This window comes from Culex pipiens, chromosome 1 (assembly GCF_016801865.2).
Source record: "Culex pipiens pallens isolate TS chromosome 1, TS_CPP_V2, whole genome shotgun sequence".
Classification (NCBI taxonomy): domain Eukaryota; kingdom Metazoa; phylum Arthropoda; class Insecta; order Diptera; family Culicidae; genus Culex; species Culex pipiens.
Genome location: NC_068937.1, coordinates 71,950,197 through 71,963,364, shown reverse-complemented (window position 1 = coordinate 71,963,364; position 13,168 = coordinate 71,950,197). Strand labels below are relative to the sequence as shown.

The 13,168-nt window shown below is 42.6% G+C and overlaps 1 protein-coding gene across 1 annotated transcript in view; it reads left to right on the top strand.

Annotated features, from left to right (window-relative positions):
• Positions 1-12,701, top strand: part of LOC120430532 (cell surface glycoprotein 1-like) — a 93,302-nt gene extending 80,601 nt beyond the window's left edge. Inside the window, exon 3 of the mRNA XM_052709018.1 lies at positions 3,894-12,701. Coding sequence (XP_052564978.1) covers positions 10,265-12,697 — 2,433 coding nt within the window. The 5' untranslated portion in view covers positions 3,894-10,264 and the 3' untranslated portion in view covers positions 12,698-12,701. The remainder of the gene's footprint in view (positions 1-3,893) is intronic.
• The last annotated feature ends 467 nt before the right edge of the window (positions 12,702-13,168 follow it).

Below are 13,168 nucleotides of genomic sequence, written 5' to 3'. Positions count from 1 at the left end.
GGCACAGATTGCTTCGATCTCCCTCAAAAATAAACTGTTAATTTATAAACAAATTTTCAGACCTGCCATGCTTTATGCTGTGCCGATCTGGAAAAGCTGTTGCTTTACCAGGAAGAAAAAACTTCAAAGGATTCAGAACAAAATTCTGAAAATGATTTTGAAACTTCCTCCCTGGTTCAGCACCAGTGAACTTCATCAATTAGCCGAAGTTGACACTTTGGATGTTATGTCCAATAAGATAATTGATGCATTTCGACCAAAATCATTGCAGTCTTCAGCTGCATTGATTCGCTCTTTATATAGTTTATAAGTTAGTTCTAAGGTATCCCTTTTCCCTTTTGTACATGTAGGACCTCCTACATTTGAATTCACTGAATATTTCATGAATAAATGAAAGTTGCTAGTATTTAAAATTGAGGTGAAAAGTCATCGATTGTGATTGGACACTCAATAATATTTTAACTACATGGAAGAGAAAATCTGAATAAATATAAATTAAAAAAAACGAGTTCGGGAAATCTGTTAGCTTTTTGCCTTTAGCATTTTCAACAATCAGGTTCCCTGGGCCTTGTAAAGTCAAGGGGCATGATTTGATCCTAGTGCATTAGTTAAAATTTGGGTATACATTCTTTTTTATAAGCACTATGGGCCCCAGGGCTTATGCGTTGACCGATAAGCTGTCTTCGTGAACTAGGTAGTTCTCCGATAGTGAAAATATCACAATTGCACAAGACACCGCTGCTTCTGTGACTTTTTCACTATCACAATGTGGGATTTAGGTGGGACTTTAGGATAGTACAATTGATTTGTTGCTTAGCATTAGCATTTAAAATAAATCTGTATGCTTTCCAAATCTATTTGATCTATTTCTTTTATGTCAAATTGTTCATAGAGTCTCGATCAATCAATAATGTAATGATATCGGACAAAATTCGTTGATCTGTTGAACTAACGGTTTTCGGATTGTGGTTGTATTGACCATTGTTGCGAATCGAGGAACTACGGATCTTTTGACGTAAATGGTCATTTCTTTTTCAACTCGCGATTTCTATCCTATTTGCATATCAGTTCACAAATTTTTATTGTTTTTTGATAGAAGTAGTACTGCAACAGTTAAAGGAACGTTTAGTTTTGAACATTAAGTTTAGAGGATTTTAGATTAAAATTTAGATTCTCAATCCAAAGTAGTTAGCAAATGAATATTTGGACTTAAATGAATAATTGAATAAGTTGGACTTATGAATAACACACAACTGTGCATTTATTCTAGAGTCAGATCCATACAGCGTCAGTGTTTCTTTGGTCGAAGTGTAGGGTATTTTAACCATTAGTGGACCCCCTAGTAGAGCCGAAGCACATTTTTCACAAATTTTCAATATTTTAAGCCCTTTTTTATAACCCTTTGTATAAAACAATGAAATCTGAAGTCTTTTGAACAATTTTGACTATTTGTTTCATCAGTTATTTGTTTTTGAGCAGCAAAATAGCCATTTGAAAAAAAAGTTTTTTTGCCTTGTTATGGACCCCCTTTTCCTATAGTAGACCCGGGTCCATAATCCGATTGTGGACCCGGGTCCACTATAGGCAAACTGTTATTTTTATACCAAATTTAACCGATATTTGATGTTTTGATGCATGGTGTAGGTCTAATGATAGATATAATGAATAAAAGATGGATTTTGCTCACTTTTCATTATAAACAAATATGTTTTGTTAACAAATTTGGCTTTAAACAACAAAACACCTAACAGACATTTAAACACATTTATTTCCGAAAAAGATCAGAGAAAACGTTTCAAAAACCACTATAAACATAAAAATAACTAAAAAAAGTAATCTTGATGCAAATTTTTCCATATTAATTACATAAATGGTTGACCGAAACTATATAATAGATTTGTTTACAGTTGCTGATAAAACCACGCATATTTATTTAAAAAAATGTTTTGTTATTGATTTATTATTATAAAATATTATTTCAAACTGCAATTATGATGCTTCAGTTAAGTACAATTAACTATAGTTTTGATTAATTATAATTTTTTACGGCTTCAGCATTTTTGGTACTTTTAACATGAAAACAGCTCTATTTATACTCATAATTGAAAAAATATGCGTTTAGGTTGATAACAACAAGCATTTATTGTATGTTTTAGAGAAACTTTTGCTTGAATACACAGTTTTCTTCATTTTTGAAGGTTAAATTAACAGGGGTCCACTTTTGGAAAAGTTTGGATTTCGTTGTCCTATATTGGACCCCCTAATTTTTGTTCGAAAATGGCAGTTCTTCGCTTTATTTTAGTAAAAATCCTTAAACTTACATTATTTCGACTTGCTGAAGTTAAATAATCAGTCAAAAAATGATTGGATGGTAATTCAATCATAAAATATAAATGCAGTTTTGTTGTGAAAATGCTAGTGGCCATGGCTGATTTCAGATGTCGAACTCAAAACACTTTTTTTGGCTGAAAGGACACGTCAATAACAGCCAACATTGTTTTAAATGATGCTGAACATGCCAAATAAATTATTTCTAGACAACAACACGCTTGAAATTGTGATTTTTATTGAATTTTTCATCAAAAACCCTCCAGAGGGTCCACTATAGGAAAGGGGTCCACTAATGGATAACGTACCCTACTAATTCATTGGCAGATCTGATTCTAGTTGTAATGTACGACAAGACTACTGACGGACGTGACAGGACGAGGGCCCAGTTTAGAGGTTTCGACATCAACGATGTGCGGCTTTGTGTACTTAATTTTGGTTAATTGGCAGTAACAAGTACGTTTTTGTTAAAATTTACGAAGGTAAAATCAACAATTTTAATTGTTAAAATTTCTGGGCACAGTCTCTCCGTGTATTTTCATTTGCCGATATAAGCCACTCATTGGGATGAACTGTTTTAATGAACGAATGATTACAATTCCGTGGTGGTTCACCCGCGAGAGGTTTATTCTACCATTTGATTTTGGTAGAGCTATTCTCTGGGCTTTCTATTGTGGATGTACTTGTGTTTTTGAAACACATGCAACATTTAATTATAAATGATACTTCCAACAAGACCCAGTCAACTCAATTCAAATCGTATACGAATTTCGTTTCAGAATTCGAATTGAGTTGACCAGTACAAAAAGAGATATTGAATGAGATAGATAATATAACAACAGTTAGAATGGGATGATAGCACCGATAGCACGGACGAACGGACATGACACCAGGAACAAATTTTCTTAAAATTTCTGAAGCAAACTATCACTTGCGCCAACTACATTCAAGTTGTCGAAGTAACATCGCGCGATTGCGCATGATTTCTCAAAGTTTCTTATGCAATAATTTATTAAAACATTTAGCATTAGTATGGTGCTAAAAAAAGTTTTATGGCATTAAGTTTGTCTTTATGATTCTCTGTAATTTATCATGGATACTCAAATTGCCAAAAAAATTATAGGAATGGAATTTTCAATATAAATTCATACGACCATTTAAAAAAATGCCCTTGAGTTTGCATCATCAGCTGGCTTTGTTTACGTTTTAAACCACGTGACATGAGCGATTTCGCTTGCCCAAGAAGAAGTAAAAGAAAACCTGCTTCACTTTTTGAAATCCCGTGTCATGTCCGTTCTTCCGTGATGATAGTTGTCCGCGTTCCGCGATTGGTGGTGGGTAGAAAGTTCTCGAATGGTTCCCGAACGGACGAGGTCTCTATCGAGATGTTTAAAGTGCGTAATGGAGTTAAACTTTCTGTTCAGATTGCAAAGTTTCACTCTATGTTATCGGCTCACATCTCACTTTAAATTTCCCGATACGCACAATTTTTTTATATCCCTATTTGTCCATCTTGAATGCAGTCTTGTTAAATGAAAAATGAAAAGTAAAATAATTATTTTCAGAGTAAATGTGGCATCGTTGCTGATGATAGTATTGATGAACAAAATGGAGTACGCTACCGACATTCTTAAGTGTTTATTGTTACGGCTGATTGACAAATCTGTAATAACAAAGCATCCTCAATTGATGCTCCGTAGAACTGAAAGTGTGGTCGAAAAAATGCTGACCAACTATATGGCAATATGCATGTATGATTATCTTAAAGAATACAGTGGAAATTCTCTTTTCTTGTTATACAAAGCAATCAAACATCAGATTGAAAAGGGATTAGTAGATGCAGTGACGCATGATGCTCGATATTCTCTTAGCGAGGAACGGTTACTTCGTGAGCAAATTGAGCATTCATTTGTCACGCTGCATATTATACAGGATGACTTGGATGAGAAAATTCAATGTAAAGTGTTAGACTGTGATACAGTTACACAAGTGAAATCAAAAGTATTGGATGCACTGTTTAAAAATACTCCATTTTCGATGAGGCCTTCAGTTCACGATTTAGATTTAGAATGGCGGCATGGTCGTGGAGGTCATTTAACATTACAGGTAAGAATTGTACAGATAACTGATAACGGAAATTTTGAACACTCCCTTGGTCTGTTTCCGAATTAATTAAATTGATAACATACATTATTTCTTGAGGTCCATTTTGTAGCGTCATAGCTTGGATGGAAGTTAGAACCTACATTTAGAAGAGAAAAATAGTTTAGATGTCAAATCATGCGCACGACTCTCTTTCTGTTCTGGGCGAACATAAACTTGCCAATGCAAATGTTGCTCCAGAGTTTAATAGTGCTGCGTCCAATGCTTTTAATCGTTGAAATCAACGGCGTTTATATCATCGATGTCGTTGATCTTTGATTTAAACGTAATCGTAATCGCAGCCATCGTTGATTTAATCGTCAACGTCAACGGAGACGTTGATTTAAACGGCGTTGATCAATGCGTTGATTATCGATAATCAACGGCGTTTTTTTATAGTTTTCAAGAGTTTTATGAGGAAAGAACGATTTTTTCATAAATGTATTGATTGGGAAACATTCTTAAATAGATGTGTACCAAGAGGACCGAAGTGACCGGATTTTAAACGTAATTTAAGCGCTAGCTAATTGCTGGTCACTTCCATCTCCACTTTGGTTCCCAAGTCCAACCAGGATTTTTCTTATGTAAGTGACACCGAGGACGGACTATTGGGAACCGAGATATGGTCGGATTAACACCGGAATTATTGTTCCGGCGGGTTCAGTAAGAGTCTCGCGAGGCTAAATAACGACAGAATTTGTTTTTCTATGATACAATACTAAATTGACACCCATGTTCCAGAACCCAGATTGAGATCGGCCAAGATGTCAATCTTCATGACAGACCGGAGTAGCTTCCTGCTAGTATTCAAAGAGTAAACAAAATATTTATGACCTATTGCGATCGGTTTTCGGCACCATACGGAAGATTTATCTCTTGGGGTTGCTATCGAAACTCATTGATCACCCACAGTAGGCTACTCCGGTCTGTCATGAAGTTTGACATCTTGGACAATCTCAATCTGGGTTCTGGAATATGGGTCGTGTGGTCAATTCAGTATTGCATCACAGAAAAACAAATTCTGTCGTTATTTAGTCACGCGAGACTCTCACTGAACCGGCCGGAACAAAAATTTCGGTGTTAATCTGACCATATCTCGGTTCCCAATTGTCCATCCTCGGTGTCATTTATATAAGAAAAATCCTGGAAGGACTAGGGAACCAAAGTGGAGATGTAAGTGACCAGCAATAAGCTAGGGCTCAAATTACGTTTAAAATCCGGTCATTTCGGTCCTCTTGGTACACCAGGATCCCCGAACAACCATGTCAAATCTATTTGAGAATGTTTCCCAATCAATACATTTATGAAAAAATCGTTCTTTCCTCAAAAAACTCTAGAAAACTATAAAAGAACGCCGTTGATCAACGCGTTGATTATCAATAATCAACGCCGTTTAAATCAACGACTCCGTTGACGTTGACGATTAAATCAACGATGGCTGCGATTACGATTACGTTTAAATCAACGATCAACGACATCGATGACGTTGATTCAAAGATTAACAGCATTGGCTGCGTCTGTAATAATTTTGAAAAACACAGCTGTTATACTTACCTACACAGAAAAAAAATCCGGTAAATTTACATCATTTATGATGTACCAAAAGTGCACGTCATTAATGATGCTAATTTACATCGTTTTTGTTGGTTGGTACAACGTTTCATCCGCTGTAAATTTCCGGTAAAAATAACGTAAATTTACCCAATCCTAATTATTTTTTCTCCGTTGAATCTAGAAACTGATGTGATTTTCAAATACTCTTATGGCCTAGCGCGTTTTAGGAAGGCATTATTTGAACCTTTCTGATCAAATTAGGCACCTGTATTTATTCAAAGAGTACTTTTATTTGACCTGAAAGACGAAAAAGACCCTTACTAGACTGCGAAAAGCAAACGATTTTTGAAAATAAGCTAGTGATTCAACGGAGTAATGTACACATTTTTTGTCAAACGCATGATGTTTTTGTGTCTGTTATGTGTAACCACTCGTTACAAGTCCTTCATTCTTCAACATCAATAAACCAAAAATAAATGCGAACGTTCACGATTCTTAGCTATGGGGTTAGTAGGGAATTAGGGAATAAATAAATAAATGTAATTTAGTTAGTAGGGTTAGTAAAAAGGGGAAATTAATAAATAAAAACACAACTTGTTAACACACTATAACAACACACAAATGGTGGGACAAACCAACAACCAGCGACAGTATTGTCTTCATCTTAAAACATCGCAAAGGGGGTGGTAGACAACGCCCAAAAGTGATGGGTGTCACGTGACGTAATGTCGTGTCACCGACCAAAAGGCTTGAAGGGACGAGAATTAGACCGCCAACGGTCACATTCTCCCAGGCAAGTGAGCGATCTATACCGTTAGAAAAAGTAGAGCGAAGGACTAGAAGTGAAAGTGGTGGAAATTTGTGCGAGTGCACCTTCAGTCGTTCAGGTATGTTCTAAACCCCGTATTCGGCTATGCGGAAGGACGACTTTAAGCTAAACTACCCTAGCTAGTAGTACGGCTAAAAAAATTAATCACTCCTCCCCATTGTCCTCCAGGACCTTTTGTCCTTTGGCGTAAACGCCATTTTGCGAGTTAAGCACGCCGCTTGACCGCCAGATCGCTCGCTCTTCGGCCCAGTTTGCGTAAGCGCGGAGGAGCCGGCTTACTGCGTCTAATCGTCAAAGATCATCAGTTGCTCTGGTCCGTGGACCATAATTTCCAAGGAGCACGCTCGGGCCCTCGTGGCTCTCATTCCAAAGGAGCGTAAATTCCCCCTCTCGGTTTGGTCAACGTGGGCAGGTCCCCGATCGGCCGATCCAGTCAAGGAGGGAAGGCCTGGTCCCTAAGCCGTGCTCTACCTACCATCCACCCCCACCACGTCGAGAACCAGCACCGGTGCTTCAGCAGCGAACGCGAGCGCTCGCGGCCAGCGGACTGGCTGAGTAGCAGATCGTCGTCGTCAGCGGAAAAGCAGCGGTACGTACCGAGTCCCCCACACACACATACACTTACAAATATACACTTTTGAACCGACTTAAATTCTTTAAATAAATTTCCCTTTCCGTCTCCCAAAAGAGGAGTTTTCATTCAACCCGTAACTCAAGAAAAGTGAAGTTCCCAAAGTTAAGTTCGCGTATCTCCTCGTTGGCGACTAGCGCAGCCGACCCTGCGATTACCGTGAGTCTGTGCTGTGACTAGCTAACCGTTGGCAAAAACTAATGTGGGTAAGTCCTAAATAGTTTCAATTGGCGCCCAAACAAAAATCGCAAAAACCAACGAGGATCGATTAGAGATTTTGGCAATTTTTCAACCCGAGTGGGAGGAGAATACCAAACAAATTTGCGACTTGTTTTAATAGGATCCGTTGCTAGACTTTACCTTAGTGGGCCTAGTGAGAAATAATTGTGAATTTGTATGTGCTAGTGGTGGTATTTGAACTCGATAAAAATATTTCTAGCAGTTAGAGGTGGATTAAACGAGCATCATAGACATCTGGTTAAAATTTGAGAATATAAAGCCGAAGAAACTTAAAATAAAAGGTCCTGAGCGATATTAAAAATAAAACTACAAGACAACAGAATTTCAATTTAATTTATTTCTTTTGTATTTGTTAGTGTGAACTTATTTTGTATTTTAATTTAGTTGATTTATACTGAATTACATTCAGTTTAATTGATTTTATTATTTATTTTGTGTTTGTTTAAAATTATTAAGATGAGTCACGAACTGGATCTAATTTATCGTTCCATGAACGTTAAACATCTGCTTGATGATGAGGTTGAGCATGAATTGATGATTCGTCAGGTCAATTTCTCAAGTGGTGATTCGAGAGAAAGCAAGGTGCGTTTGTTACGCGTCACTTTGAGGAATCAGAGAGATTCAAACAGTTTTAAAGTGATTTTGTTAGATGAAAACATGCTAGAGGTCGAATTTTGTCAAATCAAAGAGAAGGTTGGGAATATTCGAAAACAACTGGAATCAGGCAAAGTAAAAAAAGAAGATCTTCCACCGTACGAGACTAGGCTGGTACATTTGATTTTCCGGTTAATACGCTTAAAACGAGTAAAATTCAATACGTGTGGCCTGGATCAAAACGCCGTGAGGTTGTACAACGAGTATTTCACGGTGTGGTCTAATAATCCAGAAAAGGCCAGGGAAGCTGCAAGGCGATTGGAGTTGGAGATTAGTAAGATCGGTGCCATAGATGAGTTGATTACGGAGTCAGACGACACAGAGGATTCAGGAGAGGGAATAGAGGCAGTGTCAGCAGAAGGCGAATCGTCAGAGAATGAGGACGATGATTTGCCAGCAAAGAAGAAGAAAACGAGTACACCGAAGAAGATTTTGAAAAATAAGAAAACTGGTCCAATAGACACCCAAAAGATTGTGGAAATTGTCGTGGACCAGGTTAGCAAACATTTCCAGGAGCAGTTCAGGAATCTGATGTTGGATGATCGCTTTATGGGTGGCATTGTAAGCGAAAAGAAGTCTGGGAAAACAAAGGATAGGAAGGGAAAATCCCAGCAAAAGGCAAACGGAAAGTCAAGGGTGGAAAAGCCGCGTAAAGGTGAAAGAAGATCAAAGAAGATGCAGCAATCGACTACTGAATCTGAGGAGACGGTATCTAGTGAAGGAGATGACTCGCTAGACAGTTCGGATGATTTGGAGCCCGAACCAAGGCGTGAAAGGAAGTTGCGTAGACCACGTCCGGTATCAGAGTGGAATCTTCGCTACGATGGCAAGGATGATGGAAAACGTTTGAACAAGTTCATTGCTGAGGTTGAAGGTATGGCAGAAGCGGAAAACCTAAGCAAGAGAGCATTGTTTAAAGAGGCCATTCACCTGTTCTCGGGCGAAGTTCGCACCTGGTATATGGAGGGCAAGAAGAACAGGGATTTCACGAATTGGAAGGAGTTATTGGTAGAACTAAAAGTCGAGTTTCAACCTCCAGACCTAGATTACCATTACTGTTCGGTCTTACGACGAAGAATTGCCCCTCCCGCGCAACCAAAGATCACGCCGCCCTTGCTCAACAACGGCGCAGCCGTTTGACAGCAGAAAAGGAAGGAAAACAACGCGTTCGACGAGCGACGCGGTCAGCACCAGCAAGAAGTTTCTCGACCACCAAACGAGACGGTCGTGTGCGATCCCAGCAGCAGCAGAGAAGAAACACAAAAAGAAACAGAAGAGAGAAAAGGTGTAGAAGTTAAAAATACAGTTTAGTTTTAGTTTAACTCCACCGGTGTTCTTCTTTCTGTGGAAATTCCACTCCCCAATACAGTCCGCTAAATTGGATTGGCCAACCGCGGCCAAATCCTCCCCACACCCCGAACATGGTCCAACCGAACCGGATCAAAGTGTGTGTGTTCTTCTTGCTGCTGCTCGCGTAAACGTGTCGAAACACGTTCGATTTCGGCGCACCGCGTGAGTAAAGTGCGACAATCGACGCGTGTGTGTGTTTGTGTGTCACGAGCGCCAAAAAGTGACAACCCAGTTCCGACCGCGGAACAAGTGACTTTGGATTACCAAAATCCGGAGAGGGAACCGGAGCACCGGTGTCCCTAAAGAGAAAGTGCCAATACCGAACCCCAGCGAAAAAAGTGAACCGGAAACAAGTTCCGAAAGTGCAAACATGACCCCGGAAGAGAAGAAGATCCCTGCTGCGGCAGAACAGTGCTAGAAAAAGTGACGGTGAACATCTTCCGCCCAAGGAAGCACCGAAAACAACCCGACCGACTGCTGGGACCGAACAGCAGAGTTTCGTTGCAGCCAAGCCTGTAACGGAACTTCCGCCCAAAATGGAACCGATCACCACGAGCGAGCTGGAGGAAGCCTCCCGATTGCGTGAGAACACCAAACAGAAGGTTTGCCTGCTCCGAGACACGGTGCTCAACCTCCAACAACCGACACTGCAGCGGCTGACATCGCTCAAGGAGAGCCTCTGGAAGCTGTACGGTGAGTACAACAAATTCCACGGTTTCATCATCGGAAGCGTTCCGGAAGAGGCGCTCGCTGAACAGTACACGGAGTGCGAATTGTTCGACCAACTCTTCAACGAAGCTGGCGTGCCGTTGGAGGAGAAGCTGATTGCTCTGAGGAGCAACACAGCAGCGGAACCAAGCACAGCAGACAACATTGAGCACCAGCCGGAAAAGCACCCTTGGAAAAGTTCAGTGCCGACGGTTTACAGGATCAGCAGCTGGTCAACTCCGATGGCGTCCTGGGAGTCCGTCCGAAAGGAGCTCTCCGGGCGAACCGACAACCGGTCCAGGCCCCAAAACCTGGAAGCGGATACGGCTTTGCGAAGTCGCATCCTGCCAACGAACGGCCCATGTCGCCGATCCAAGCCTACATCCGCGAGCGATGTCTTGGAATCCGAAGTGGTCATGCGTGACCTCTTCCCAACCATCGAACCAAACACTACAAACAAGAGCCGAGAACCGATCCCGGCAATACCCGAACCGAACGACCAGACGGAACTGCGAGCGTTCGTGAATCCCAGCAACGACGACACCGGCACGGACGACGTACCTCCGCTTACAGAAGCAGTCCACTCCGAAGAATCCAGAACCGACCGAACCCATCCGGATGACCGTTCGCTCACGAAGTTCAAAGACGACCCACGACTAGCAGAACCTCCGACGGCTGCACAAGACATGGTCAATCTCTACAATCCTGATACCAGTCTCGCCGCCGCAGACAGCACCCTCGAAGAAGGAGTGGACACCGACAAAATGGCCAAGGCAAAGTCGTCTACAGCGCCGCGACGTTCAGCCAAATCCAAACAGACGGTGAAACTCCCAAACATTCTTGACCAGCACAGGCTCGAACCGCAGCTGCCAACAGCTGCGAAAGCACCGGACAAACAAGACCTGCTGTACCCAAATGGCGACCAGCAGAGCAACGATCCTCGTGGAAACAACTCTCCGTCGAAAAGCAGCCCAAGCTCACCATCCCGATCCGGAACCCGGAACGGTCCAAGCTGCCGACGCAAGCCAAAACCCGCACACATCTTGGAAACCGGAGTGGTCATGCGTGACCACCTCGCAACAACCGTTGCCGATCCGAAGGACCTGTCAGTGTCCTCTGTCCACAACAAACCAAGGAGAGGCCGTGTCCACCCGGACGACGGTTCCTGGACGACTGTTACTCAAACTTTCGAGTGTCAGGACATCCCTGAAGCCAGCCGTGTCTCTGTAGACAACCCTGAATCGAAGGTCGTACGCGAAGACAGCGGAACACAACCTGAAGTTGAGTTGATGCCAACAGCCCCACCAAGCTCGACCAAAGCCGACCAACACGATTCCCAGCGTGCGCTCACGGACGGTGACGCACGGACGCAAGTAACCGAGCAGTTCCCAGCGAATCTCCTGATCGAACTCCACCAGAAGACATTTCCCCGAGACCAGCACAGTTTCCCGAAGACCGCACAGCTGAACTCTTCAACCCGCCGAACCAGAGCAGATCCCGATCCCCATTTGCCAGCTGCTGCGAAAGCGCCAGTCAAAGATTGCCAACTGAAAGCCCGTCGCGGTCGCCTGGACAGCGACCTTCCTGGGTTCCAGGAAAACCAGGACAACAGATTTGCTGCTGAAAATCCACGAAACCAGATCGACCTATCATCGAAGAATCAGCCACGCAGCCAGCCGCCCAACGAAGCATCGCAGCAAGCTGCACATCGCGAACCACGAGCAACCATGCGAATCTCATGCGACCTGCCAGAAGCGGAAGCCACTGTGAACGAACCACATCTCAAAAAGAAGCCCACACAGAACCAACTCAAGGTCCACAAATCCGAGACCTTCCCGCCGACGGAAAAGAGCACCCAGTCTGAACGTAGAAGTCCCAAATCCAGATACATCCACTCCGAGCACCCAACATCACCGAAAAAACGCGTCCAAAAGATCAAGGCGCTCCAAAGTCGGCCGCAACTGAATCGATCACCCGGTTTGCCGCTGAGGTGGCAACTCATTCTCGCAGTTTACAGGACCTGCCTGAAGGAGTGGATCGCGAACAACCTGCCCAACACGGACAATCCAGCGCGAATACCTCGAAGTAACAACCGATACCCCAGTCACGGACGAGGAGAGCAGTCCCGCAATCCGATCGTCAACCTAGACGGCGAACGAACTCCGACGGATGAAGCCGAACCAACCCACAGGAAGTGCTCCGTAGGCAAGCGTAGACAGACCGGCCATCAGCGTTCCTCGAATAAGCAGAACCAGCGCTAAACGACGACCCCGCCATCGAGGATGATCACGGAGAACCTGAGTCTTCTGTTGAGCGGACTCAACGGGGGGAGCATGTTCGGTCTTACGACGAAGAATTGCCCCTCCCGCGCAACCAAAGATCACGCCGCCCTTGCTCAACAACGGCGCAGCCGTTTGACAGCAGAAAAGGAAGGAAAACAACGCGTTCGACGAGCGACGCGGTCAGCACCAGCAAGAAGTTTCTCGACCACCAAACGAGACGGTCGTGTGCGATCCCAGCAGCAGCAGAGAAGAAACACAAAAAGAAACAGAAGAGAGAAAAGGTGTAGAAGTTAAAAATACAGTTTAGTTTTAGTTTAACTCCACCGGTGTTCTTCTTTCTGTGGAAATTCCACTCCCCAATACAGTCCGCTAAATTGGATTGGCCAACCGCGGCCAAATCCTCCCCACACCCCGAACAATTACGAACAGCAGGCCACATTGAGAAGACAA